This window comes from Clytia hemisphaerica, unplaced genomic scaffold (genome assembly GCF_902728285.1).
Source record: "Clytia hemisphaerica strain Z4C2 unplaced genomic scaffold, Clytia hemisphaerica genome assembly, whole genome shotgun sequence".
NCBI classification, from domain to species: domain Eukaryota; kingdom Metazoa; phylum Cnidaria; class Hydrozoa; order Leptothecata; family Clytiidae; genus Clytia; species Clytia hemisphaerica.
The window spans coordinates 301,719-326,796 of record NW_027104385.1 but is presented as its reverse complement, the minus strand read 5'-3'; the positions used below and the strand labels follow the sequence as shown (position 1 = coordinate 326,796).

The 25,078-nt window shown below is 35.5% G+C and overlaps 3 protein-coding genes across 3 annotated transcripts in view; 1 reads left to right on the top strand and 2 right to left on the bottom strand.

Moving 5' to 3' along the window:
* Positions 1 to 25,078, bottom strand: part of LOC136819443 (protein CNPPD1-like) — an 84,284-nt gene that overhangs the window by 29,419 nt on the left and 29,787 nt on the right. The window lies entirely within an intron of this gene.
* On the bottom strand, positions 363 to 15,843 carry LOC136819447 (next to BRCA1 gene 1 protein-like). The gene is made up of 17 exons (XM_067075670.1): positions 15,622 to 15,843; positions 11,226 to 11,402; positions 10,732 to 11,069; positions 10,391 to 10,514; positions 9,852 to 10,080; positions 9,536 to 9,608; positions 8,912 to 9,094; positions 6,530 to 6,640; positions 5,900 to 5,998; positions 5,385 to 5,530; positions 4,637 to 4,855; positions 3,940 to 4,282; positions 3,052 to 3,660; positions 2,468 to 2,601; positions 1,866 to 1,936; positions 1,252 to 1,425; positions 363 to 765 (listed from the first exon to the last, which is right to left on the bottom strand). Exons 1-17 carry the CDS (start codon positions 15,715 to 15,717, stop codon positions 562 to 564), a joined length of 3,330 nt encoding a protein of 1,109 aa, XP_066931771.1. The 5' UTR covers positions 15,718 to 15,843; the 3' UTR covers positions 363 to 561.
* Positions 19,895 to 21,957, top strand: LOC136819421 (heme-binding protein 2-like). Its single transcript, XM_067075646.1, has 3 exons — positions 19,895 to 19,959; positions 20,448 to 20,772; positions 21,243 to 21,957. The coding sequence occupies exons 2-3, from the start codon at positions 20,481 to 20,483 to the stop codon at positions 21,698 to 21,700; spliced, it is 750 nt and encodes a 249-aa protein (XP_066931747.1). The 5' UTR covers positions 19,895 to 19,959; positions 20,448 to 20,480; the 3' UTR covers positions 21,701 to 21,957.

The following is a 25,078-nucleotide window of genomic DNA, read 5'->3' as shown; positions in this document are numbered from 1 at the left end:
CTTCTTATCATCTCATTTTTAAAATTTTTCACCCGGGACAGCACAGGATGCTTAGTTAGCATTGCGGAAAAACAGCTTAGCTTTCTCTAATTTTTCACTCCCTTTTGTCTCTTTCGACAAATTCTCTAATTTCCTACATGTTGTTCAACAGAATTATAAAAAGAACAGGCATCACTTATTTCTTAATTTCTTATACTAAATAAACTTCATCTACTTAATACTATTCAAGTTCTTAAACTAAACATTCCAATTAGAAGCTTTACCGTTAGTGACAGTCTTATACATTCTAAATTCTATCCAATGCAGTAGAAAGAAAAACACAACAGAAATTAAATTGGTAATACTTTACAAATACTTACACATAAGGTATCATTACAAGTTTTTTTTAGAAAACTCCAAAGGAATAATAAAGAGTTCACAATTTTTAAGTCACTCGTGAGTGACCGAGTCATAATTTTCCTGAGAAAATCATTGGGAAAAAATGTTATGGCCAAATCATAGGCTACAAAGTTTTTATTCTAGCAACTTTTCGCGTTCGATTTTGGTTCTCAAATTAAAAAATTAAGCCAAGAATCCATCACCCCTCGATCCATGTCTGCCATTATGCCATTGGTCATCGACTGAAAGAACAAGCTCTGATACGCATGAGCTGACGTCATTGTTATGTTTATGAAGCATTCTGGTGTTCAATTCACGATCGTAGAATCCCATATCAAAGAGTTGTGACATGCAAGCTTCGAATGGATCTTGTCTTTGCCTTTCACCCTGAAAATAATGAGATTTTAATACAGTAGTGTCTCTTTAACTCGAACCTCTCTTTAACTCGAATGTCTCCTTTACTTGAACAGGTTTTTCTCGCCCCTTCAGTTAGCAAAGCAAATTTTCTTAACTCAAAGTTTTGCTACCCGGGCGGATTCGAGTTACGGAGATTCTACTGTAGTAAAAAAAAAGTAATTCTTCCTTATAATGAGAACAATATGGTCGGTGGATACTTAGTCTGAATCGCAGACCTCTAAAAAAGTAGTTCTGCTTAATAATAATCTAACACCTGCTTTCCAGTTCGGTTTTTTGTGTTTCGATGTATTTTACAGAATCTTTTGCGAGTTTATAATTTGTATACTACTTTAAAATTCAGTCTTTATCATGGCTTAGCAAATAAACGCATCACATCAAATTAACCAAGGGTTAATTTTTTTCTCACCATCCCTAATGAATCAGAGAAGAAGGAAAAAGAAAAAGAAAAGAACTTACTGTGATAACGTTGACAGTGGCCCCCTCTTCATTATTTCGGTTGGCTTCTACTTTGTGATATTGAGCAACTGGTGGCGGAAGGGCGGGTTGTAAAAGGGTGGCCGCCACACTGGCAACATTGTCAACAACTGACGCCATAGCATCTGTTAAAACTTCACCGAATGATGTGTTTTTCTGTTGAAGAAAAAGAGGTAGAATTAGTACTAGAGATTAAAACAACTTTCCACTGTAAGATACATAAAAACCAAGTTAACTTTCAGCGAAAACCAAGTCTCAACAGATTGACAAGGACAATACTCTGCTTTAAAGGGATAGATGCACTGGATGTTAAGAGCTTTAAACTTCACAATAAGCTGTCAGAATACCTGAGATGTATTAATTACAAAAAAAACTTATTTACTGTCTGAATTCCTAATATACGAGAAAACAGTTCATAGCAGTTCAATTTGAAATACAGTCGCCTCTCTCTAATTCGATCTTAAAGGGACCAAGAGATTTCTTCAAATTGAACAAAGATTCGAATTGCTGAGTCCGAATAAGAAAAAGAATCATAGAAGTTCGAATTAGGGAGACTGCGCTATACAAATAGAAAAACAGACAGAAAAACAACTTACAGTTTCGGCGGCTCCACTATCTCGTTGTGGAACAGGTGGCGACGGGTTGGCTCCTGATGCTACTGCAATACCTTTTGGAAAAAAATCAAAAGAAATCATTGCAAAGTTTGAATACAGGAAACTTTGAGTTGTTACTTTGACAAGTACTGCATTATTTTTGGCTTGGTTTTTGTAAAAATCGTATTGAGCCAAAAAGAGTCATTTATTAATACTCATTTTTTTTTGCAATGGCAATCATGGCTTCTCGAAGAAATTTCTAACATTTAACACATTTTCCTATTGCAAAGTTTGTTATGAATTAAATGAAATAGGAACATAATTTATTGTTTCAAGAATTACACGTTTTTCAATATAAACATCCAACATTTTTGAAGCCTTCGAATGTTCTTAACTTTTTGAATTTTAAGCCTAAAAATGTTCTTAAAATGTTCTTACTTTCGCTCACCATTTTTAAAGTATTTTCGTTCGTTTTCCTAAGAGTCGGCAAAGCCTTAAATGTTCTTAACTTGTTCTTATTATTTTAGTCGTCAAATCATCATGTTCTCATAGAGTTTGTTCTTATAAAAAAACTCGTGTATTTGGTATGACAGAATAAAATATACTTTTAAGCCATTCAGGGTCAGTTTCTTGTTGTTGTTTGATCTGTTGAATAATTTGTTGGTCTTGTTCTTTGATTCTTTTGACGATAGAATCTTCGTCATCAACTCCGTCATAAGTGATCTGGTGTGTTGCAGGCCTAAAATAAATTGATAATCGTTTATTTTAGTAGAAAAATACCGAAAAGATTGAGGAGGTTTCTAAACCATTTGTCACTTAGCCAGAATTTTTTACGAAATTATTTTTCCTGTCCCGTCAGGTTCTGTAATATTTTTATTCTTCTAACTTGTCCCTAAAACTCCATAGTCTGGCTGATTTATGACATAAAAGAGGTCAACCTTGAAAACATTTCCGCACTAGGTTTCTTGGTACCGTTAGAAGTGCAATTTTATGTAGATTAACATACTCAGAGCCTCACGATGAGGCCCTTGGGCAAAAAATTTTATGAAATCAAACCTGAGGGATATTTTTTTGCCCAAGTCTCAAAGGTTATTTATTTATGGACAGACCACGACTTGAATGAAAAAAGAATAGGAATTTAAGAAATTAGCAACTAATAGCCGAAGACTCAAGGACATGATTAACTAACCTTCTTGGCATGTCCTCCTCAGAAGTGGACGAAGTTAGGTCAACTGTAGCTTGTGAAACTGGTTGGACAACTTCATCTCTCGGTGAAGGTGGTGCAAATGTGTTCTTGCTGGCTGCTTTAGATTGCTCCAATAAAGTTGTCGGGCTTGGTGATTGGTCTGCTGAAGTTGTTTTCGTGCTACGAATTGATTCTTCCATTGTAAATTGGAGTTTTTGGATTTCATCATGAAGTGTCGGTTGAGTGGAGATGATTCCTGGTTGTTCTGGTGATTGTGGTGGTGAAGTGTCCCCAAAGAATAACTGTGGTTGAGGTTCTTGTTTTGTGTTGGTGTTCGGACTATCTAGAGACTCTACCAATGGATTGTTGGTTGGTTCTGGTTGCTTGTTAACGATGACTGGAGATGATGGGAAAAAATCTTCATTGGGAAGTCGTGGTGATTCTTGAGGCTGCGTTTCAATGATGGAGATGACAAGAGGTTCAATGACTGGTGAAGGAGTCAACTGTGGTGGTGGTAGTGATTGGCTGGTGTTGTTGGGAATGCTCTCATCCATGATGCTGTTTAAACGCTCCAAAGTGATATCATTGTCCTCGTCATTACTTTCGTCATCCCTGGAAAAGTAAAGAAAAAATGAAAACATGTGAAGATTAATGAAAATATTTGCAAAGAATTTCATTAGGAACGTTTCTTCTTAAGCAGATATGAAGTGTGGTTCAATCATACTATAAAGTAGAAATTGCAAATGCCCAAAATGTCTAATTATTAAAATTTCGGTTAATTTCAAAGGGGGCACCTAAGCATGGTGTCTAAAAGATAAAGGTTATCACTAGCGCGCTGTTTTGTTTTCATTATTTGTTTCAACAAAATCCATCTTGTCGCAAGCTCTATACCTGTCGCTGTCGATTTGAACAACTTCGATGCTTGCACTATCATTATCATCATCATCCTCATCTTCAGTTCTGTTCATTTTTTCATTGACGTGCATTGAAAATGCTGATGGTCCAACAACATCACTCAAATCACCCATATGGTCCACAAATTCATATTTCAAACGTTTTCGAATCTCGTCTTCGTCTAATGGCGTGCTCAAATCAAACACTTTTGACACCACAATGAAATCATCAGAAGTGGTACTCGAAACATCATCTTGGTTTTCTTCATTGGTGAAAGTGTCTGGAAGGCTTGTTGGTGAGATTGATGTTGATGAATGCGGAGGAACGTCTTCAAAGTTTCCTGAAGGGAAAATAAGTCACAATGCGTGAGGATCAATGGCCAAATTAATTATAAAAATTATTACAGCAATTTCTCTCACCCGATCTATTTGGCGTTTCAAAAGAGACTACTTATGTCGAGTGTTGCAACAACTATCTACAACAACAAAAACCCTTCAAAACTACCGGGGGCACCCAAATACAGGTTTGTTAAGATATTGTGAAATTATGGTTAAAGATTTTTTTGTAGATTTTTTATTCCTTAGAGGAAAACTTAATTGAAATTTAAAACTTTAAAATCGGTTCATTCAATCAAAAGTTAAGTTGAAAAAGCTGAAAATTTTGATCCCCAAAAATGAAAAAAAAAATAACTCACCGATATTAGTTTTGATGAATTCCGTTCGCTCATGAAGCAAAGGAGCATCATCGGCTTGTTCTTCTTCTGGCTCAGTCAAAAACATGTCTTGGTGATCACTCACATTTTCAATGTCTTCACCACCAAGACTTTGGTGCTCAACCTCGACATAATTTTCTTCTTGTGTCATCACTGTTGTTGAAGATAACTCGTGTGTTGGCAATTGAACGATTTTAAGACCTAGTGATGAGAAGCAAAAGAGTTAATTAAGTCTCCGAATTTTAAAGCTATCTTTTTAAAAGTTCGCTAACATTCAAATGCTAATGAAAAGAATTCCGCTGATAATGAAAATTTCCAAATAATTCGAGAGACGAACCAAGCTGGCAACCAAAAGAAAACTCTTCAAAAAGTCTCTTTTACGGATTTTGTGTCTTATTTCAAAGTGGTAGTACCACAGCACCATCCGAATTTTCGTCATTTTAGCGCGTTTGAATGCTGAGCGAATTTTTGGAAAGATAGCTGTAAGTACAGAGTATTTCAATAGATTCGAAAGAAATCCTAGGGGTCTCTCGGTACTATCAAAGACGAAATTAACTTCGCCGCGAACTTTTTTATGAAAATAAGCCTAAAAGGGTGGTTGGTAAACACACAAGGTAAAAGGGAAATCTTCAAGGTATATAAAAATATTATTTCCTTGAATCAAAATTTCTCGCCCTGACTAAAGTTGAAAGATGACCTAGTAACAAGAAAATGATGAAGATTTGCTTACCTGCGAGAGCGGTCATGACGTTTTCATCTTGTAACGAAGAAGTGTCCGTCGAGCGTTGAATGAAGGAGAAGTCTGATGTGTCACCAGGTGAGGGAGAAAGTGTTAATTCTTGAACACCACGAATCTCTAGCTGATTGTTTTTCTTCCTGTGAAAATAAAAATTGCAAGTGATTAGAGTAAAAATCTAAATTCTAAAGTCTAAATTCTAAAGTCTAAATTCGCTGAATTCTAAAGTCTAAATTCGTTGAATTCACCAAAATTAGTTTCCGCCAAAATAAGTTCCCATAAGGTACTTATTTAATGTTTTAAAACCCTTTCAGTCACAGACCCTTCGAGGAATCGTTCTTTTACAGGCTATTACTCCTGGCGAAGATGTTTCGGGGGCTCTCGCTTTGAACAATCCAGAACTCTGGGACTGAGAGGATAAATGCTAAAATAAAAAAAATCGTGACAGTGACAGTGACAGTGAAAAAGGGATTCAAATAGCAGATGTAATGCTAATGACAAATACATACATTCGAGCAAGCTTTAACTTCCGATTGATTTCACGTTTATTTTTCTTCAATTCTTTTCGAACTTTCTTCCATTCTTCTTTTCTTGTTTCATGTGCTTCTCTGTTTACCAAATAAAAAGTACATTTTGAATTTTGAATGGTTGAGAGAAAAACTGTCTTCATTATATACATATCAATTACCTTTTAAAGACCAAATTGCAGACATAATAACTTCAAATTTGGAAGTGATGGATATAAAGAAAAGAAGCAGGCGTTTAGTTAAGTAGAGTCTGGCGTAAAAGGGGCCGGTAAGGTAAAGTTGGTCTCCTTAAGACAATACCCAGATTTATATTATACCATAAAATCATGTTCAAAGACTTGGTAAGAATAAGGATTGGGCTTTTCCAGAAAACATTTAAATATGGGGGTGGAGAATATTTTTTGGAAATTTACCCCCGGGCATTGTGACTTTTGACCCCCCCCCCAGAAAACAGAACATTTAAAATTACCCTCGAACAGAGTGAGTTCACCCCCCCCCCCGGACATGGCTCCACCCCCATGTACGAACATTTTCTGGAAGAGCCCATTTTTTTATATGATTTTTTTAATATGACCCAACGGCTGAGTGGCTTAAAGGATCTTCATTTCTTACTTTTTACGTTTAGCTTCGTTCATTTTCATCTTATGTTTTTCGATCTTTTTTTCTAAAGATTTCGGATTTAATTCGGAACCCGAATCCAATTTCCGTTGAAGCAAATCATCCCTGAGGAGTAAAGAGAATATTAGTTGATTTTGGAAATCAATTAAAACAGATCTCGTTTTGTGAAGTAATTTTGATTGGGCTGTAGATCAATTGCTGAATCGACAATTGTGAAAAAAATATAATTGAAAAATTGCCTAAATATTGCTAGCCTCAGTTTTATGACTTATCAAAAATCACATGAGAGGTTTTCCCCTCGTTAAATCCCTAATTCAGCATTATATAATAATGGATATTCTTGATATTATAAAAGGGAATTTAAAAATGCACATTTTTATCGTTAATAGGTTAATGGTTTTATTTTTACATAAGTGTTCCCGTTACATACGAGACACATATTTCATATCAGGACAGTGTCTGCCTATTATTATATTGTGCTGATATAAGCGAAAAAATGTTTTTCTTTTCCTCTTTCTGACCAATCCTACTCCACATCCGTGTCATTCCAATGTGAAACAAGTGATACTTTTATGGACCTACCTGGTTATGCATTTAACACATATATAATTGATATCTACGTGAGCATGAACGTTAAACAATCATTCAGAACACAAATAGTGAAGATTTATTAAAATTAGTCGTTTGTTTCTTATAAAAAAAACGTTTAGAAACCTAAATTTCATGCTCTTGAAATATTCTTTCATATTCAAGACTTCGTGAGCATAAAAAGACATCTATCTCATCAAAAAATTGAGTAATTTGGCTAAGAACATTGATGTATGCTTATTAATAGTGATTCTTATAGATAAACATGCGTTTTTTGAGCCAACAAATTTTTTTTGCAAAAATCTGCTTGAGCCATCTTTTACCTATGATGGTACCCTACTTTCATGCAAAAAAATCAGAAAAAATTAATGATCCAATTTTTCACAAAGTCCAAAAAACCCGTTTTTTAGCCGTATTTTTGGCCCAAATTTGCCCCAAAACAGTTTTTTTTTCGAAAATTGGGCTCCGTCACATTCGAGGGTTTATAGTTATGCATCTTTGTGCAAAAAGTCTTAAAGAATGAAAGAGCCAATCTTGAGAAAAGCTAATACCTAAGTAATTGATAATGTGCTTATAAAAAAATATTGAGCTTGGCCAGTTTTTCTATAAAAACACGCCAAGCAACCAAAATTTCATGTCTAAACACACATATTCTTTAAAAGTAAGCCCACATGAGCAAAAAGAACATCTATCTCATAAAGAAATTGAGTAATTTGAGTAAAAACATTGATGTATGCTTATTAATAGTGATTCTTATAGATAAACATGCGTTTTTTAAGCCAAATAAATTTTTTTGCAAAAATCTGCTTGAGCCATCCTTTACCTATGATGGTACCCTACTTTCATGCAAAAAATCAGAAAAAATTAATGATCCAATTTTTCACAAAGTCCAAAAAACCCGTTTTTTAGCCGTTTTTTGGCCCAAATTTGCCCAAAAAATTTTTTTTTCGAAAATCGGGCTCCGTCACATTTTGGCCACCACCGTTTTGCACCTTTGTACCAAAAATCAAATGATTCCTATGATTCAATCTCGAGAAAAGCTGGTAACGAACGGACGGACGGACAGAGGTGAATTTATAGGACCTCCACCCCACCGGGGTAGGTCCAAAAACTTGTATAATTGATAAGTAAGCAAACGATATCACTCTTATTTAAAAACAAAACCTGTAATAGGAAGTTAAAACATTCAAAAGAATGTACTGTTATATACGTGTAAGATTGCACCATCAAGACAACAAATAAACCTCTCATTTGGAAACCTTTGATTACCTTTGCAACAAAACCCTTAAAGGTTTTGTTTTTTGATATCGTCTGCTTACTCATCAATTTACATTTACAAGCTTTTTGATATTGAATTGAAGCTGATGTGGAGCAAGATTGGGCAGAAAGAGGAAAAGAAAAACATTCTTTTGCTTATATCAGCATAATAACAAAAGGCAAACACTGTCCTGATATGAAATATGTGTCTGATATAAAACGAGAACACTTATGTAAAAATACAACCTTTAACCCTTAAAAATTCCCGAACTAAAGAAGAAATTGGGTTTTTGGGACTGTTTTAAAAGCCAATGGCGTATACATACCTAGGATATCTCAAGTTATATTACACAACCTTTGAGGTAAGGGTAGGGTAAGGGACTACGATTAATAATTTAATAACATATTCCAACAGGTTTTAAAAAAGAACCATGATAAAATTTCAGATTTTGTGTTAAAGAAAATATCATTGTAAAAAATTCCCAACTGAAACTAGATGGCTCTACGTAAAATAGTAAAACGAATTCTTACTTTTCTCGCTCCGTTTCTCTTTCTTCGTAAACGTTTGTATTGAGCAATGGCTTGGGTGCATCCCAGTATGATTTTCGTCCAGCATGGTTTGAAGGGTAGTGTAGTTTGAGAAAAACGTGGCTTGGGATGTGTATACCATCAATACCTTCACATGTCTCACAAAGGTCATAATCACTGCAGTTTCTATAAGTTTCAATAGAATATATAGGACATTATGGTTTGGTAAAGCTGCCAAGTATACCCATTGGTTAAAGTAAGGTTTTTCGTCTGAGACAAAAAATGGATTTTCCACAGCAAATTAGCGCATAATATTCTTGAAATTCTGGTAAGTTAAGCAGAATTTTAAGACAGGAAAGCCTCTGAGAAATCTGTTTGAGAAGGAAGAACTTTTAACACTGTTTACCTTATCTTACCAGGAGAAAACTGAAATCAGGAGATGAAAAGTATCGCATTTAGGTGAATATATCTACAGTAGGGTCATTTTAACTCGAACTTGGATTTCTTGAATAACTCGTCGCTTCAGTTAACAATGCCTTATAAACCTTTCTCTATAACTTCAAATTTCCTTAACTCTGTTTGTGTTCCACGTGTATGTTGGAGTTATGGAGACTCAACTGTACTTACCCACACTTGTATCTTGGTCCAACGATCTCATTTTCACAATGGTCGCATATAACATTTCTGTGGTGGTATTTAGCTTAAGGAAAAATAAATAAATCAAATTTTAACCTATATGTTTTGATTTAAAAAAGTAGAACCTTGAAAAATGGAGTAATATTGTCAAAGTTAAAAATGTCTGACCTTTAACGACATGTATTATACGATTAAAGTGAAGCTATGATATGAGGGTCAAAGATTAAAATAACTAAGACCTAAACGACTGTGAATTTCATTTTGAAAACTAAAAAGGGCAGATAGTCTTGCAAAATGGAACACTTACTTTTATTGCTGGTGGAGGAGAATTCTGATCCTCTAAGAGAGGAAGAATCAAGAAGGTCTGACACATCATCTTGTGTACTGGCATTATGATTTGTTTTGACAACATCAATTACAGCTCCGTTTAGTTGTTGGGAAAGGGTGGAGATAATGTCATGTTTCAATGTTCTGGAAAACTCTTGAAGTTCTTCAGAAAACCTTTCATGGATCCTTTTTTCAAACTTTGTCAGCATCTAAATAAAAACCAATAGCTAGTCAGATAGTCCGTTTAAAAATACTTTAAAAACAGTTCTTCAAAATTCTCGTCTTGGAAACTAGTCATCATTTTTGATGAAAGGAAACATACTGCAATGAAAACTATAAAATATTCAGACTGCCAATTGTAAGATCAGACGATTCCGTATTTAACTAATATCCTCACCAAAAGATAACAAATAAAATCGTTATTTTGCTAAATCTTCCATGACACAACAGTATCAGGCCACAAAAGACACATTGTCTGTTAAAAAGCTGGAGTAACTTAACCCACATGGTATTGCTTACCTTATTGAATGCAAGGGAAGGTGAAGAGGGACGTTTTGGACGTTTTGTATCTTCATCTTCTGAACTACTATCAGAACTGGATGAGCTTGAGGAGCTTGATGAGGATGAAGATGACGAGGATGAGCTGAAAATCAAGATAGTTTTTCTCTTTAAATATTATATCATTATCAGCTATGCCTTTAAATCTTTATGGTTTAACTGAGTTTTGAGATAGAGCCTATTTCTATACTTCCTATTTATACATTTATTTGACCTAAAAAAGTTAAAGATGCAAATAAAGAGAGGAAGGCAAAAAATCTGACTGAGGACTTTCAATGTTGATTTCAAGAGCATAAACAAACCTGCTTGACGACGATGAAGAAGAAGATTCATGAGAGTTTCTTGAGAATCTGCTCTTCCTTTTGCGTGGTTCCGATTTAGTTGATGACAATCTTCGCAATTTCCTACGTCCAGGTTGCTGTGAAATAAAATGATTGTCCAGTTTGCATTTCAATGCAGGTGAAGGGACTGGGATTCTACCAGTCACCTCCGAATCAATGAGTTCAATATCTTTGGAAAGTTTTGATGCACTTTCAATTTTGTGTGGGATAGAACTCTTTCTCCCTTTGTCAGTTGATTGTTTTGATTTGACTTTGCTTTCTTGTCTTTGGACTTGTTGCTTAGCTTGATGTGATGATTCCTAAAGGTAAAAATTAAAATGGGACCTATGCAAATAAACATAGAATTTAATGAACAAATTGTTATTAAATTTATGAGTGGTATGCACAAGTAAAGATTTTTTGTCAATTCAATTTTATATTGGTAAAAAATTATTCATTTGATTTGATGGACATACCATTTTATCAAACTTTTGTTCTTCTGAATGATTGATGTGAAGTTTTAAAACATTGCCAGTTTTATGAAGCGACTTTATAGCCTCACTAAGCTCCTCATGCGTGCTCATTGTTATCAATTCATTCTCTTCATCAACGTATTTAATTGTCGCTATTTCATCTTTGAATAATGTATTCAGCTGTAAAAGAAGAAATATTCTCTATTTTGATCTTTATTTGTATCATTACAAGCTTTTACAAGCTCTATAAAATGGTATCATAAAAAAGTTTACAAGTGTACTGTATAAAAAGGGTTATATGAAATTATAAGAACAATCAAAAATATGTCAATTCTATAATAATTTTAATACATTTATTGTCAAACAGCAAAGAGCAGAACAATGAAGTGGTAGAACATTTTATTATCATTTATTACAGCTCAGAATTTGTAAAATATTAAGGATATTTTCTGGCAAAACTTTATTGAAAAAAAATGTTAATTGGAAAAAATCATGTGTGTAAAAATCTCTCTCTTCATCAAAATATCTTGTCTAGCAAAGCATAGCATGTGGATCAAGTATGCTAGAGTTAATAATGCTTTTCCCAACAAATAAGTTTTGTCCTTAGCCTTGTAAATATTTTCTCTATTTAAAAAAAAACAAAAAAATTGTGTAAGTATATACAATCATTGATACAGATATGTCTGTCTATTTCCAGTTCCCTCTTTTCTCATAGTAAATTTAATGGCCAATTTTTAGACCATTTTTGCCCATTTTGAAAGGTGAAATTTTAGTTCTAAAATTTGAGTTAGATCCTTTCTCTTTTGTGAGACATTAAATTCAAGTTCATTTTGTATCTTGATCCATTCCAGGGCTGCAAATAAGTGTCGGTCAACGTTCAATGTCCGACTAAAAAAGCCATTGACTGAATGTAACCTGAGATCGGATTGTGAAAGGACTAAGACCGACAACAAAGTTGTATAAATTGTGTTTATGAATAGAGCGCCGTATTAGTTTTTGACTTTCCGGCGCACAACAAGATTCTTGTTGTAGAATTTTCCGCGGGACTATTTTCCTCAAATGTATAATTTTCAAGCGCTTTCAGAGGTTTACCGTGTGCATAAGAAATTGATGACTAGGATGCTTACAAACGAATAGACCTTTTTGCCATTCCATCCGCCATCTTGAATTGTATGCAAAAATAGAGGAACGATAAAGCCGCGGTTGGATTTAGTTGGAAAGTATGCAAAACATATGCAAGTTTACACAAAGAACTAGCAAGTCACAGTTCAGTTCTTGAGAACAGCGAATCTGATCAAGAATCAAGGAAAATAAAGAAGAGTCATCAGCAAATATTTTGATCAAGGAGATTATATCCTCGGGGAGATTGTTAATATATACCAGGAAAAAGAGGGGTCCCAGAATGGAACCCTGAGGAACACCTTTTTTATCATCTGGATTGATATGTCATCCCAACCATGAGCTTTGTTTATATCGAGCGCACAGATGAAGGCTAATATTTTAGATTTGTTTATTTGTTTGAATATTACAAGTAAAGTAAGTCTAATCTTAAAGTAAGTCTAAAAAAGTCACCTAACATCTATGGTGATAAGTAACTATTGATAAAGTAAGTCTATTTTTATGATTTCTTTGAAACTTTGTTCATCAAAGGAAAACCAAGAGCTCAAAGCGAAAAAAAAACAAAGTATAACTCTAAATTTGTCACTTGTACAGCTGTCCAAAGTTCAAACATTGAAAATGTCACAGAACCCCCTTTCATTTTTGAAACTGATCTACAAGTTACACTTTAATATAATGCCAATTATGCATGTAAGTTTTATATTAATACTTTCTTTTTGCATATGTTTTGCATACTTTCTAAGGGAATTTCACCACAGCTCGGTCACCATAATTTTTGCATACGATTCCACGTGCGTTTGCGTAGGGTAAAATGGCGAAATGCGAAAATCGAATTTGGCAAAAAAATTTTGAAAAATGACCCTACAAGATTTGACTATATCTTTTTATTCCATGAAGAGATTACTTTCAAATAAAAAATGTATTAACAATGAATGGGTAAGCTTTCTAGAAATCCAAACATAAATTGTATAGCTTTTACCAAAAAATAGCACTTTAGGATCAGAAACAGTCAAAAACCAGTTTTTTCCAATTTTCTTCGAGTTACAGGAATTAATTCCTTGTTTGTTTTGATCTGAAATTTTCAGTAGGGGTGGCCATCATGGTTTCCTTGCTCATATCAGGGGGGGCCGAGCCGGGGGTAAGAGAATTAAAGTTTCTAAGTAAAATCTTAATTATCACCCAAAAAAGTGCCTTTTTTATGTCCATATCTTTTAAATAGATTGTCCCAGCCTTATCCCTCTTTCAGTAAAGCTTCCTAAACCTTTTGTCCTTCAGAAAAACCAAAAATATTGGCCTTAATTGCTTGCTTTCAGTTCCTGTAGCCAGTAGTGTGACCCCCTGTATTTCTATTTTTGACCCCCTGTATTTCACGCGGGTTTTTTAATAGAAAAGTCACATGACTCAAATCCCGCAGTCTTATTGGACTAGAGAAAGCGAAAGTGAAATCGCGCGATCTGATTGGATGAAAAAAGACCGCGGGAGCTGGAAACGAATGGAATTCTCTAGAATTCTCATTTTAAATTCAAGATGGCGGCGAGAAAAGCACGTCTTTTGCTTTGGACGAAAGGTTGTAAATTCTGGTTGATTTTAAGGTTTTATCTTATCTTATCTCATTTACTTTAATTAGTAGAGGCTTCTTCAATGTTTGGGGAAGGTAAGTCTGTAAAAGTTATTTGTTTTTCGGTGGAAAAAAGTGTTTAAAAAAGCATTTTTTGTGCTCAAGGTATATTTTTCTTCGCAAATTTTTGTCTTCAATCTTAAATAGATGAACGAGTATTTGACTGATGCTTATGATTTTTCCATAGAACATAGTAAAACTATTCAGGAACTTAGACCTTTTTACAGAATTTCAAAAAATCTGTTAGTTCTAGAGATATATTGAAAAGTTTAGACATGGGTAGTTTGCGTTCGTGTTTCGCATTCCCAAACCAAACGCACGTGATTCAACAAACTTAAACGAACACCGGACAAGCAAAAGTCCGGTGTAAAATGAGAATTTTTTTTTAGCACCCAACAATCAGTGTAGCTGGAACCTCGATATTCCAGGATTAGAAAAAGCTATACCTGTTATCTTTTTTCTTTAAAGAATCAACAAGCCATCAACATCCATAAATTCTATACATTTCCTCAGAAACTTTTAAAATTATCTGCCATTATGACTTTCTTGAAGTCGTTCCGAAATGAACCAATCGGGTTATGTATCGGAATTCCTATGGGAGTTCTTTTCCGAAATTTGTAAAATAGCTAAGTCGGCAAAAAAACTTTTCCCGGGGTTTGAAGTAAAACAGAACTGCTATCATTTGTTTTTTATTTAACCAGATATTTAAATCTGGGCTCAAAAATACTTAAATAAATAAGTTAATAATATTCAATAATATACTATTTGTATCTCTTAGAAAATAAACACTTACAGAACGACATCGTTTATCATTTGGAATACCCCCGTATTTGGACCATTCTATTGTGGACGCAAAATAGGGCGGAAACTAAGTTCCACCCTCAGTGCAAGATTGCCGCCTCATCTTTATTCGCCCGCGCGAGAATGCGAGCTAATCATTTTTTTCTCGCGCGCTCGAGGGGAAAATGAAAGTGATCGATATTCTTTGAAGGAAAAAGGTCAGAAACAAACCCAAAGACCAAAAGATGTATTTTGTTGTTGAGAATCGATCCTGTGAAGATGAAAAAATTTTTGCTTTGCGTTTTTTTCGGAACGCTGAAAAACTCTAATTTCGATCTTCCTTTAAGGTAAAGAGGTTGCGAGATTTGGGTTAGCAAGGCAAAAATCGCTAAAAAGCTGGTAAAATCGTAATCCTCAAAAAGCGAGGTTCCACCCTCACTGACAATTTCTACACCGGACTTAAGGAAGTCGGATGTCCGGTGTCAGAGAAGGATATTTTTCCCACCGGACAGTCAAAACACTGGACATACATGACGAGTCCGGTGCGTCCGGTGTTTCTTAATTTTTTGTTTCATAAATGTCCGGCGTTGAAAATTCCCTGTATGCAACACCGGACTGACACTGGACTTATTGCGTCCGGTGTAGCAAAAGGATACTTTTTGCCACCGGACAAATACACCGCACAGTCCGGTGCGTCGGCAGGGTCCTCTTTCCCCATGGACCTTTGGTTTGAATGTGCTCGGATGTACATTTATCGTCACAGAGTCACAGTCCTTGCTAGTCTCTTACAACAGGCTCGTTGTAGCGAATAGATCAGCCTGGAATTGTTTTAAACAGATAAATAAAACAATAAAAACAAATAAAAAATGAAAAAATGCTTACCATCTTTGAAAGATCTTCAAATTGTGAGTTTGCTGGTAAAATAAAGCGTTTCAAATTTTGCCCAAGTTGGGCTTTGATTGCTGTTTCTTTATCCATCTTCTGATATTCGTTTGTTTCGTAATCTTTTCTGAGGTATACCCATAAAACAAACTTGATTTTATAATTAAAATTTCTTCAATATTTTGATTTTGTCTGTACTTGAGGTTTTTTCTGCGTGAATCTGCTGTTTTCTTTGTTTACATCTGTACTGCGCGTGCGCGTTTTCAAAAATTACGTAATGTTACAAAAAGCGCGGAAGTCCGCATAAAATGATAAACCGTATTGGGGGTTGGGGGTAAAAGGGAAATACCCTGTGTGATAAAAGTGCTGACATGTTGGAATCTACAGGTTGTAACAATACACGTGCATGGGTCAGCATCAAACAAAGATGGACATGTTACTTAATTAACGCTATTGTTAGCCAAGTATGCCTTGTTTTGTCACACAATTCTTTTGAAAATTTTTGATTTTATTTAGCACTGACCATTTGTTGGCAAATATCTGGTACGGCGGCGAGCGACGTACCTGCCGTACCTGGTGCGGTGTTCCAAGAGTTCCGCCCAAGAGAAAACTTTCAAAATTTAGAATGCCTAGAGGTACATCATTATCTATGAGACTTATTTTTTAATTGTGTTCGATGCTACATGCCCCCGGGGGGGAGGCAGTCAGGCAAATTGACCGACGGGTATGTGCGGCGGTTAAGGGTATGTTTTTCAAAATACCAGAAATGCACTGTACAAGAGCAGCCACCGGCTAGGAAGTATAAAATATCTGTTCTCGAGGTCCCTTTCTCCTAGAAAAAACTATCTGTTCTGTACCCTGGGCTCTCCTGGATTATATCATCTGTTCTGGGAAAAAATGGAACTCCTGGAAAATGTATATCTGTTTTCTACAATGTATAGCAATGTGCCCTCCCGGTTATTACCATAATGGCTTTGTGGCAACTCCTGAACTTGGGCACAGGATGTACGGTTACACATTTTGTGGATTGCATTGTGGAGTCACAAGAGTGCTCAAACTGCGAGCAGCGAGCAATGCATAATGCAAATAGTGAGCGTCTTAAATTAATATCTGTTTTCTAGAAATATTATGCTCCTGGAAAAATATAACAGCTATTCGCTAAGAAAGTTAAAATGCTCCTAGAAAATGAGAAAATTATGAAGCTCCCTGGAAAAAAAATCTGGCATCGGGTTGCTTTTTTCGCAATTTAGCTCCTGGATTTTTTTGAGCAGATTGTCCGCTGGAAAATTGTATGTGTTTTTCCTTAAAATGTGCTCCTGGATTTTAAGAACAGATGTTTTTAAGGCGACCCCTGGATTTTACCTGGGTGTTTTGAGGAAAGTCTCTCCTGGATTTATTAATAAAATTTACTCTCCTGGAAAAAAAGAACAGATATTTCAGAAAAAAATCTGCCGGCGGCTGCTCTTGACTGTAAGGGTGGGCTTTTGATAAATGCACTGTATGAGTGGAAATTTTAGCAAATCTAAGAAAAATTGCAAATTTTTGCTCAAAAATCTTGATTTGTTTTGCTCTAAAAGAGTTTAAAATTTGAAAAAATGCACTGTAAGGGTATGAATTTCACCGAATTTTTTCTGCACTGTAAGGGTGCAATTCTAAAAGCCATTTTTTTCGCCGCACATACCGTCAGTTGGTAAACCCACTGCCCCCCCGGGTACATGCATACAATACAAGATGTTTTAGAACTACCAATTTTTGCAAATTATTGAAGGAGCAAATCCTTTAAGTCTCTAAGTTAACGCAGTATCATTTTGTGTATTGTATTGTAGTAACAATATAAGTGACTACGGAGAGACGACCATTATTAAACGCTGACGGAGAAAATTTTACAGATTTAGGTCTTAGATTTTTCTATCTTTGTGTTTTAGACAATGATTTGCTTTTCACGTTCACGTTGAAAATCTCGATTCACGCATTCACGGTGGAAAAATCTTATTTTCACGTTCACGCTGATATCTCAATTCACGTATTCACGCGCTAAAAAGTCCAATTCGCGTGTTCACGTCAGAAAAAAGGTTCATTCACGTGTCACGCCAGCCCCTGGGGGAGCCCCATTAGTGATTCTTACGGAAGAGTCTTCCCGATCGAGTTAGTGGCACAGACTGACAGTGCAGAAGAAAATTTAGCAAAATAGAGTAAATTTGGGTCAAAAATCGACCCTTCTTACGATTCTTACAGTGCATTTTCTTATTGGCTAGATTTTTGAAAAAATCTTTTTTCACCCATGATATTCTTATTGATAAGATCAAAGAATAACTCTCAGAACTCTTGGGAAAATGGTTATGGTAGCACGATTAGACATTTTATTCTCTTACATAGTTTTCGTCTCCCAAAAATCTTTAAAAAATCACTATGTGATGTGTCACCTGAAATCTGCAATTCAATTAATTTTTTAAATAATGATGGCGTCCATCACAATGGACGTGGTGTAACCATGGTGTGACATAGCAACTGAATGATGGTAGAGCTTAAAGAGCTTAAGTATTATAGCTTTTCAATGGCCATCCAGCATAGGGGCTAGTTATTTTTCTAGAAAGTTCGGGAATTTTTGATCAGATCAGATTGAATTACGTAATATATAATAAGATAAAATCATAACAAAACTGTAAAATGATATCTTGATAAATAAACAAAAAACACATATCCATAGCAAAATCGCTTACAACGTAAAAATCTCGGTAAAAACACGGAAAACTTTCTTGATTTTACATTTGTGGTCTGAATGCGATATATCGCGGTATCAATTGAAAAAACCTATAACATTGCAGAAATCGTAAATAAAACACAGTACACCTATTCACCCCTGGATACAAAACTAGAATTATGACGCCACTGATCAATTTCGCAAATGAAATCATCTTTAAAACTTTCCTCAGACCGAGTGGACCTTACGCGCTTTTTTTCATAGAATGGTGTATTTCCAAAACATCATGGATATAGATATTCTTCACCTTTTGATGAATCTTAACAGTATTCCTAGTTTAGTTTAGGATCCCACAAAGCAAAATTATGGTGTTTATGTGACTGTTCTTGTCTTTGGAGCAATGATGATTTATCATGAATATTCTTATTATAGAGTCTTTTTTTACTTCATATTACTGGTGATAGTATTCTGGTGCAAAAGTTTGATCACGCCACTTGTCTTTCCTATAAAAAGTAATTCTACTCCAAGGGTACTATTAGCATACTGTTCACAAAACTGTTAAGTCTAGCCACGATATCTTCTACACAAGGTCACTAGAAAGGGAATAAATTAAGGCTGGAGAAATTTGAACACGGGGGTTAGGTCGAGTAAGTAGAAGCGTCCTAAATCTGTATAGTTTTAAATTGAAAAGGAATCAAGCACTGTATCCTGTATGAGCCGTTCGCCGCCTCTTTCAAAGATAAACCTCCCCTTGTTTATAAAAAAAGCCTAGTTTCTCTATTTTTTATCTTTCCAGAACCATACTAATCCTCTTCCTTTTAAAGTCACGTGTTGACGTCCTTGATCAGTCTTATAAAATACACAAATTTCATAAGTTAAGAATGTTATATAATAATTGGGAAAAATTCAAATTTAAATATAGTGTATCAGTGTCAAATCAAAACATTGGTAGGATGTTTTCATACAAAATTGACGTGAATTCACGCAGTCTTTTTCCTAAAAGACTAAAAGAACGTTGAAAATGAAAATTATGAATTTTTGTTCATTAGAAAATCGGAACGAAATCAGCCTTTTTACTGTTTCTCGGGGTAAATGATTAGAATGGGATTTTAAAAGAAACCCTCGTGGGACTATGAGGCATATGAGATTCTTATGAGACCAAGGGACAACTCTTTGGTTCTTGATGAAACAGGGGTATACTATATACACGAAGGCTCTATATATCACAATGTTTCTGTGACCCAGTGGCATTTTTTCTCAAGAGTTTAGTGAATTTTACAATTGAGACGTAAACTCTAGTGTATTTTCTCCCAGTCAATTCCGACCAATTTTTCCAGTAAGAAGGGATTCCGTCCGCCTGTGATATGGGGGTGCTAAACATAAACGACCCCCATTACTTTACAGCTTAATATGTTCTTATAAACTATGTTCTTAATCCTAAAAGCTCACGGCTACTTGAATTAAGAATTTGATCGACGGTGTTTGATACATAAACATGAACTTTGTCATAATACAAGATTATGTAACTTCAAATGCAGTGTATAAAAGTCAGGTTTTTGTAGACTGAAAGAACAGTGAAATCGCACATATTCAATAACGTCGAAAGAAGTTGAAAGAGTTTTCTATTGTTGGAAAAGGTAAGGCAAAATCGATTCTTATATTGGATTGAATGAGGTAGACTTTTAGAACGGTTTTTGGCAATGGGGATAGATATTACCAAAGATATTACAAGGTCCTACATGAACCCTGCGCCCTGCAGACCTTCAGTTCATGCAACCAAATTTACGCAATTTCTGTTCACACAAAGTTTTCCAATTCACGCATTCACGCAGCTTTTTTTTAATTTTCACGCATTCATACAAGTGAAAAGCCCTTTCACGCAATAAACCGTTGGAGGGAGGGGGCCCTACATCACAAGCCTGGTTAGATATTGGACTAAATATCCGCCGTTAAAATGTGACTGTTATCTCCTTATGGAAGCAAGATGCCCATAGAACGTGTATCTATCAACAACCCTTGCTTTTGAAGCGTGAATGACTTATAAATTATGTAATACCTAAATTTTTATGTAAGTTATGCTTTTAATCATCAAATCATAATAATTACATAAAAATTGTCTTTCCAGCAGAACATTGGGATATAAATCAAAAACAAGAAGATGAGATTGATAGCATTCATCGTGGTTTTGTGTTTGTGTTCAACACGGTTAGAAGCTAAACCAAATTTCTTCAAAAACATGTTAGGCAAACTCCATAACGCAGTGAAAGAAGTAGTTGGAGACAAATCCGAACGTGAAGATGGTAAACCATGGTTTTGTCATGATTTGGACTGTCCAGAATTCAAAGTTGTCCGAAAGATCACAGTCAACGATGATCTGGAAATTGAAGAGAGATGCTATCCTGAAACAACTTGGGTTCAAACAACAATGAATGGTGACCGCCAAAATTTAAGTAAGTTTTGCATTAGTAGTCATTCTTTTTTTTGACAAGTGCGGTTGAAGGGTTGAATACAACCTAAGGGAACACCCCTGTCTCCCACTCCAGTGGGACTTCTTCCATAGTGGGGAGGAGTGCATTTTATTTCTATTCCATTTCATTTGGGGATGAAAACAAAGTCAATTTTTCGTGTGGTTGTAATTTTATTTTTCTCACCAAGGGGACAAAGTTTGACCAAATTTTCCAATGGATAGGGCGCTCGGGTAACTTAATGCATGTCCCAGAATTGCATTAATTTTTACGCCCCAGTTCCAGTCCCTAAACCATAACAAACTATAGTTTGTTATGGTTTAGGGACTGGAACTGGGGCGGAAAAATTAATGCAATTCTGGGACATGCATTAAGTTACCCGAGGACCAACTGGTCTGTGACAAAGGGGTGTAAGGGTTATTAAGTACTAAAAAGTTTTCATTCTTTCCTCTCAGAATACTACACCATGTTCCAAAAACTTTTCGCCTACATTCAAAAAGACGAAAACGTAAAGAAAGAGAAAATCGAAATGACTGCACCAGTCCTTGTCTCCGTCACTGACGTAAACGACGAAACAGTTAACGCCCAAATGGGATTCTTTGTACCACCCGCTGAAGAATCAACCGCCCCAGCACCCACCCGTAAAGATGTCAAAATCGGTAGTAAAACTCCAATGTGCGTTTATGTTTACTCCTACGGTGGATGGCAAATGAATTTGGACAACAAATTCTGGAAAAATGTCAATATTTTGAAAGACGGATTAAGAGAGGCTGGTGTTACGGACTTTGATGAGAGCGCCGGAGCTATGTTCGCTGGGTATGATAGCCCATTCAGAGTTTTTAACCGTCACAATGAAGTAATGGTATTGAAGAAACCAAGTGAAGAAATCAAAGTTGAAAACAAATCTTCGTAAACTTTCTTATTTAGATTTTAAATTTAAGATTTACTCTTTGGGGTGATATGATGTGTTATTTCTGACTACGTTATATGCTCCACACTCTAGCATTGACAGAGAAAATCGGTTTTCCTTTGACAAGACACTATTTAGATCTCTATAAGAGCTTGACGAATATTCCTGTTTTATGAATGTTTTCCTGAATATTTTCGTTTTTAATTTTTGTATATTATCGAGAACTTTTATTTTGTAAAAAAAGACAGAATATAAACCAACTCTCTTTCATCGTTCGATCACACCCTTTTATTTAATCTGAGGTGAATGGGAGTCTAAACTAAAGATAGACAACTTCGAAACTAATCCTTTCATGGGACATAGGGTCATCAACGTCATTTATGATGACGTCTAGTAAAACCTACCATAAGGGAACTTTTTTTGGCAGGAACTAATTTTGGCGAGCAGCAAATATCATAAAATCTTTTAATTTTGGCGGGAACTAAGAGCAAAATATTTAATTTTGGCGGGGACTAATTTTAGCGAAATTCGCCGAATCCGCCAAAACTAGTTCCCGCTAAAATAAGTCCCCTTAAGGTATTAATAACTAAAAATGTCATTTTATCAGATTATCAGTTATTCTGATACAGTAAGGATATAAGAATTTCCTTCGAATAACAGGGATTTCATCACGTCAGGGCACCAAGTCTAACTTAGCTCTCGAAACACGACTGGCGTGGGTCTAACAAATCATCTCCTGAGAGATAATTGGCCGTGCCTCGACCTACAAAAACCGTGCCTGCACCACGTCTTGAAATGTGAATTAATGAACCAAAGAAAGTCACAAAGCCACTGATCAAAGCATGTTTTTTATAAGAACAAAGGAACACGAGACTTTGAGGCAAAAAGCTAAAGAACATTCTAAGAGGAGTTTAAGGCATCGTAGGTTACAAATAATGGGATTTTTAGAAAATGACACCAGTAAAATACTCATTGTATGCTTAAAATAAGAACATTTGTTGTGTAGTCGATTTTTATGACCAAGCACTAAGGAAAAGATGGACTGCACGCATCCCCTCTGATATGTTTTGTTATAGAGGATGCGTTTCGCGTATAAAATTCTCGTCCGACAGCTATCCCCGTCTTTGTGTTTTTGAGTTTTAGAAACTTAATTAGCTTGATTAGTAAGTTCTATATTAGAAATCCTTAAATTTCGTTAAATTTGAATCAAAAATTTGAAGGGTTGGAGTTTAATAATTATTGGATTTCTGAAAGCTTTTAAAGAAAATACACTCCTTCTCACAGACCCACTGGAAAAATTGGCCAAAAATCGTCCCCGGTGGAAAATTATATTCCGATTTTTGTCCCCACTGAAAATAACTAAATGAACCAATCCTCACTGCAAAATATATGCTATTTTCCCCATCAACACTGAATTTTCTTACTTGAAAAACAAAGGAATTGAAATTCCTAGCTATAAAAATTATTGAAACATCAATCTCCATCCAGTTTCAGTCAGCTATTTTTATCCCCATTGGCTGAAAAAATCCTACCGGGTCTGTGGGAAGGGGGTGTGAAAATTAAAACAGATTACCCCAAACGTGGGGTAATTCTCGGACGGGAATTTTATACAGGGTGCACATCCCCTATATCAAAACTAATTTTGAGGATGCACGCAGCCTAAGGAAAAGGGTGCCAAAAACGTGGGACACGATGTCCGGAAAAAACGGACAAACAAAATTTGTACATGAAAAGATGTTAAAGATTCTTTAATTTATTCATGATATTCATGACGTAATGTTTTCTACGGGAAGACCCCGGTTTTTGACAGTAGTGGCAAATTTTATACAATTTTTGTCTAGTTTAAATTTACCACTACTGGCTAAAACCGGGGTATTTCCGTTAGAAAACAATACGTCATGAATATCATGAATATGCCAAGAAGAAAAATTAAAGAGCTGAACAAAACAAAGACATATTGTTCTCGTCACAATCAGGAAGTAACAATTGAAGGACAATCATACTCCTTTAATCTTTCATAAATTTTGAATCGCTCATGAAGCAAAGAGGCAGAGTATGAAAGCGTTCTATCAGTCTCATTATAATAAATCCTTGTTTTATCAAATCTTCTAGCGTAATGGTCCATATGTCTCACATACATCACTACATCGGCTGTAATCCGTATTACACCTATCATAGTCTATATTACATCTGATATTATCCTTATTACACTCAATGTTATCTTTAATCAAAACAGGTGGTTTTCGTAATACCTTGTTTCGGTGTTCCAAATTCTTTTTGGAATAATCCAGATACCAAGCCGTGAGCGTGTACAATTTCGTGTGACACGGTAACGTTTCGTGTAAAATACGTTTATCAGACCAATGTATTACTGCACGATTTAATTTAGGTTCAATATCTACGTATTTCGTTTTTAAAAGATAGTATCGTGTTATGCCACCGCAAGATTCACGTTCATAAGCCTGGTTACAATGATAAGCGGTTGTTATAATACGACCATCATCTGAGGGACTATCTACACGAGGTAAATAACCTTCCGAGTCTTTACGTGAACAGGAGACACGAACGTGCGAACGATGCGTCAATTTAGCGTGACCGTGATTCTCTAGACGTAACGCTTGTATTAAGTTTTGAAACGTTTGACATAAGAATTTAATATTGTTGTTGATTTTCTCGTGACCCGTAACCCAAGCAATCCCGTCATCCTTTTCGGTTGAGTTTTTGTCGGTACCGGTATTTTGGCGATGGCTTTTTCGATATAAATGTAGCCTCGGTTTCGTGTAAGACTCCTTTGGCTATACTCTCATGAACAAAATTATCAATAACGCAAAGTCCAGTCGTTGTTAGGGCTTTATAAACAAAAGCAACAAGCTGTTCATAACATTCAAGATCTTTAGTATCTATAAAACAATCCTGAGGCCCGCGCACTGTATCAAGTGGTCGACCATGTCGTTTCTTCTGTGGAAACATACGCTCATGAAGTGCTTTATAACGGTTCAAAGTTTTACAAAATCGTCTATGTTTCTTCCAATCAAGTTTCTGATGTAAACGACTGCAATAATATGCGAGTCCACAACCTTTACATTTAACACGGTACGCACGGAACACACTTCACATTTTACTTCATCCGTGTTTTTAGTGTTCGTTACGTTCTTAAGCGGAGATTGATCACACGTTTTATCATAAGGTGTATATCTCCTTGATGTACGAGTCTCACTCAGTTTAATCGTGTCCGTCAGAGTGTATCTATCGCGAGCATGAGTATAACCTTCCATCATTAAAAATCTTGACTTTACGCACGATTCTTTGACATTTTCTGTCGCCTATCGGAGATTTTCGTCTATTATTCTAAAGCTGTTGTAAAACACTCTAAAAAAGCAC

Bases quoted from the DNA above. Each gene is read 5' to 3' on its own strand.
- LOC136819421 (XM_067075646.1), top strand. From the start codon at position 20,481: ATGAGATTGATAGCATTCATCGTGGTTTTGTGTTTGTGTTCAACACGG. The intron at 20,773-21,242 runs GTAAGTTTTGCA...CTTTCCTCTCAG, and splicing joins TGGTGACCGCCAAAATTTAA to AATACTACACCATGTTCCAA.
- LOC136819447 (XM_067075670.1), bottom strand. From the start codon at position 15,717: ATGGATAAAGAAACAGCAATCAAAGCCCAACTTGGGCAAAATTTGAAA. The intron at 10,081-10,390 runs GTAAGCAATACC...GTTTTTATTTAG, and splicing joins CTTCCCTTGCATTCAATAAG to ATGCTGACAAAGTTTGAAAA. The intron at 1,426-1,865 runs GTAAGTTGTTTT...TTTCTTCAACAG, and splicing joins ATAGTGGAGCCGCCGAAACT to AAAAACACATCATTCGGTGA.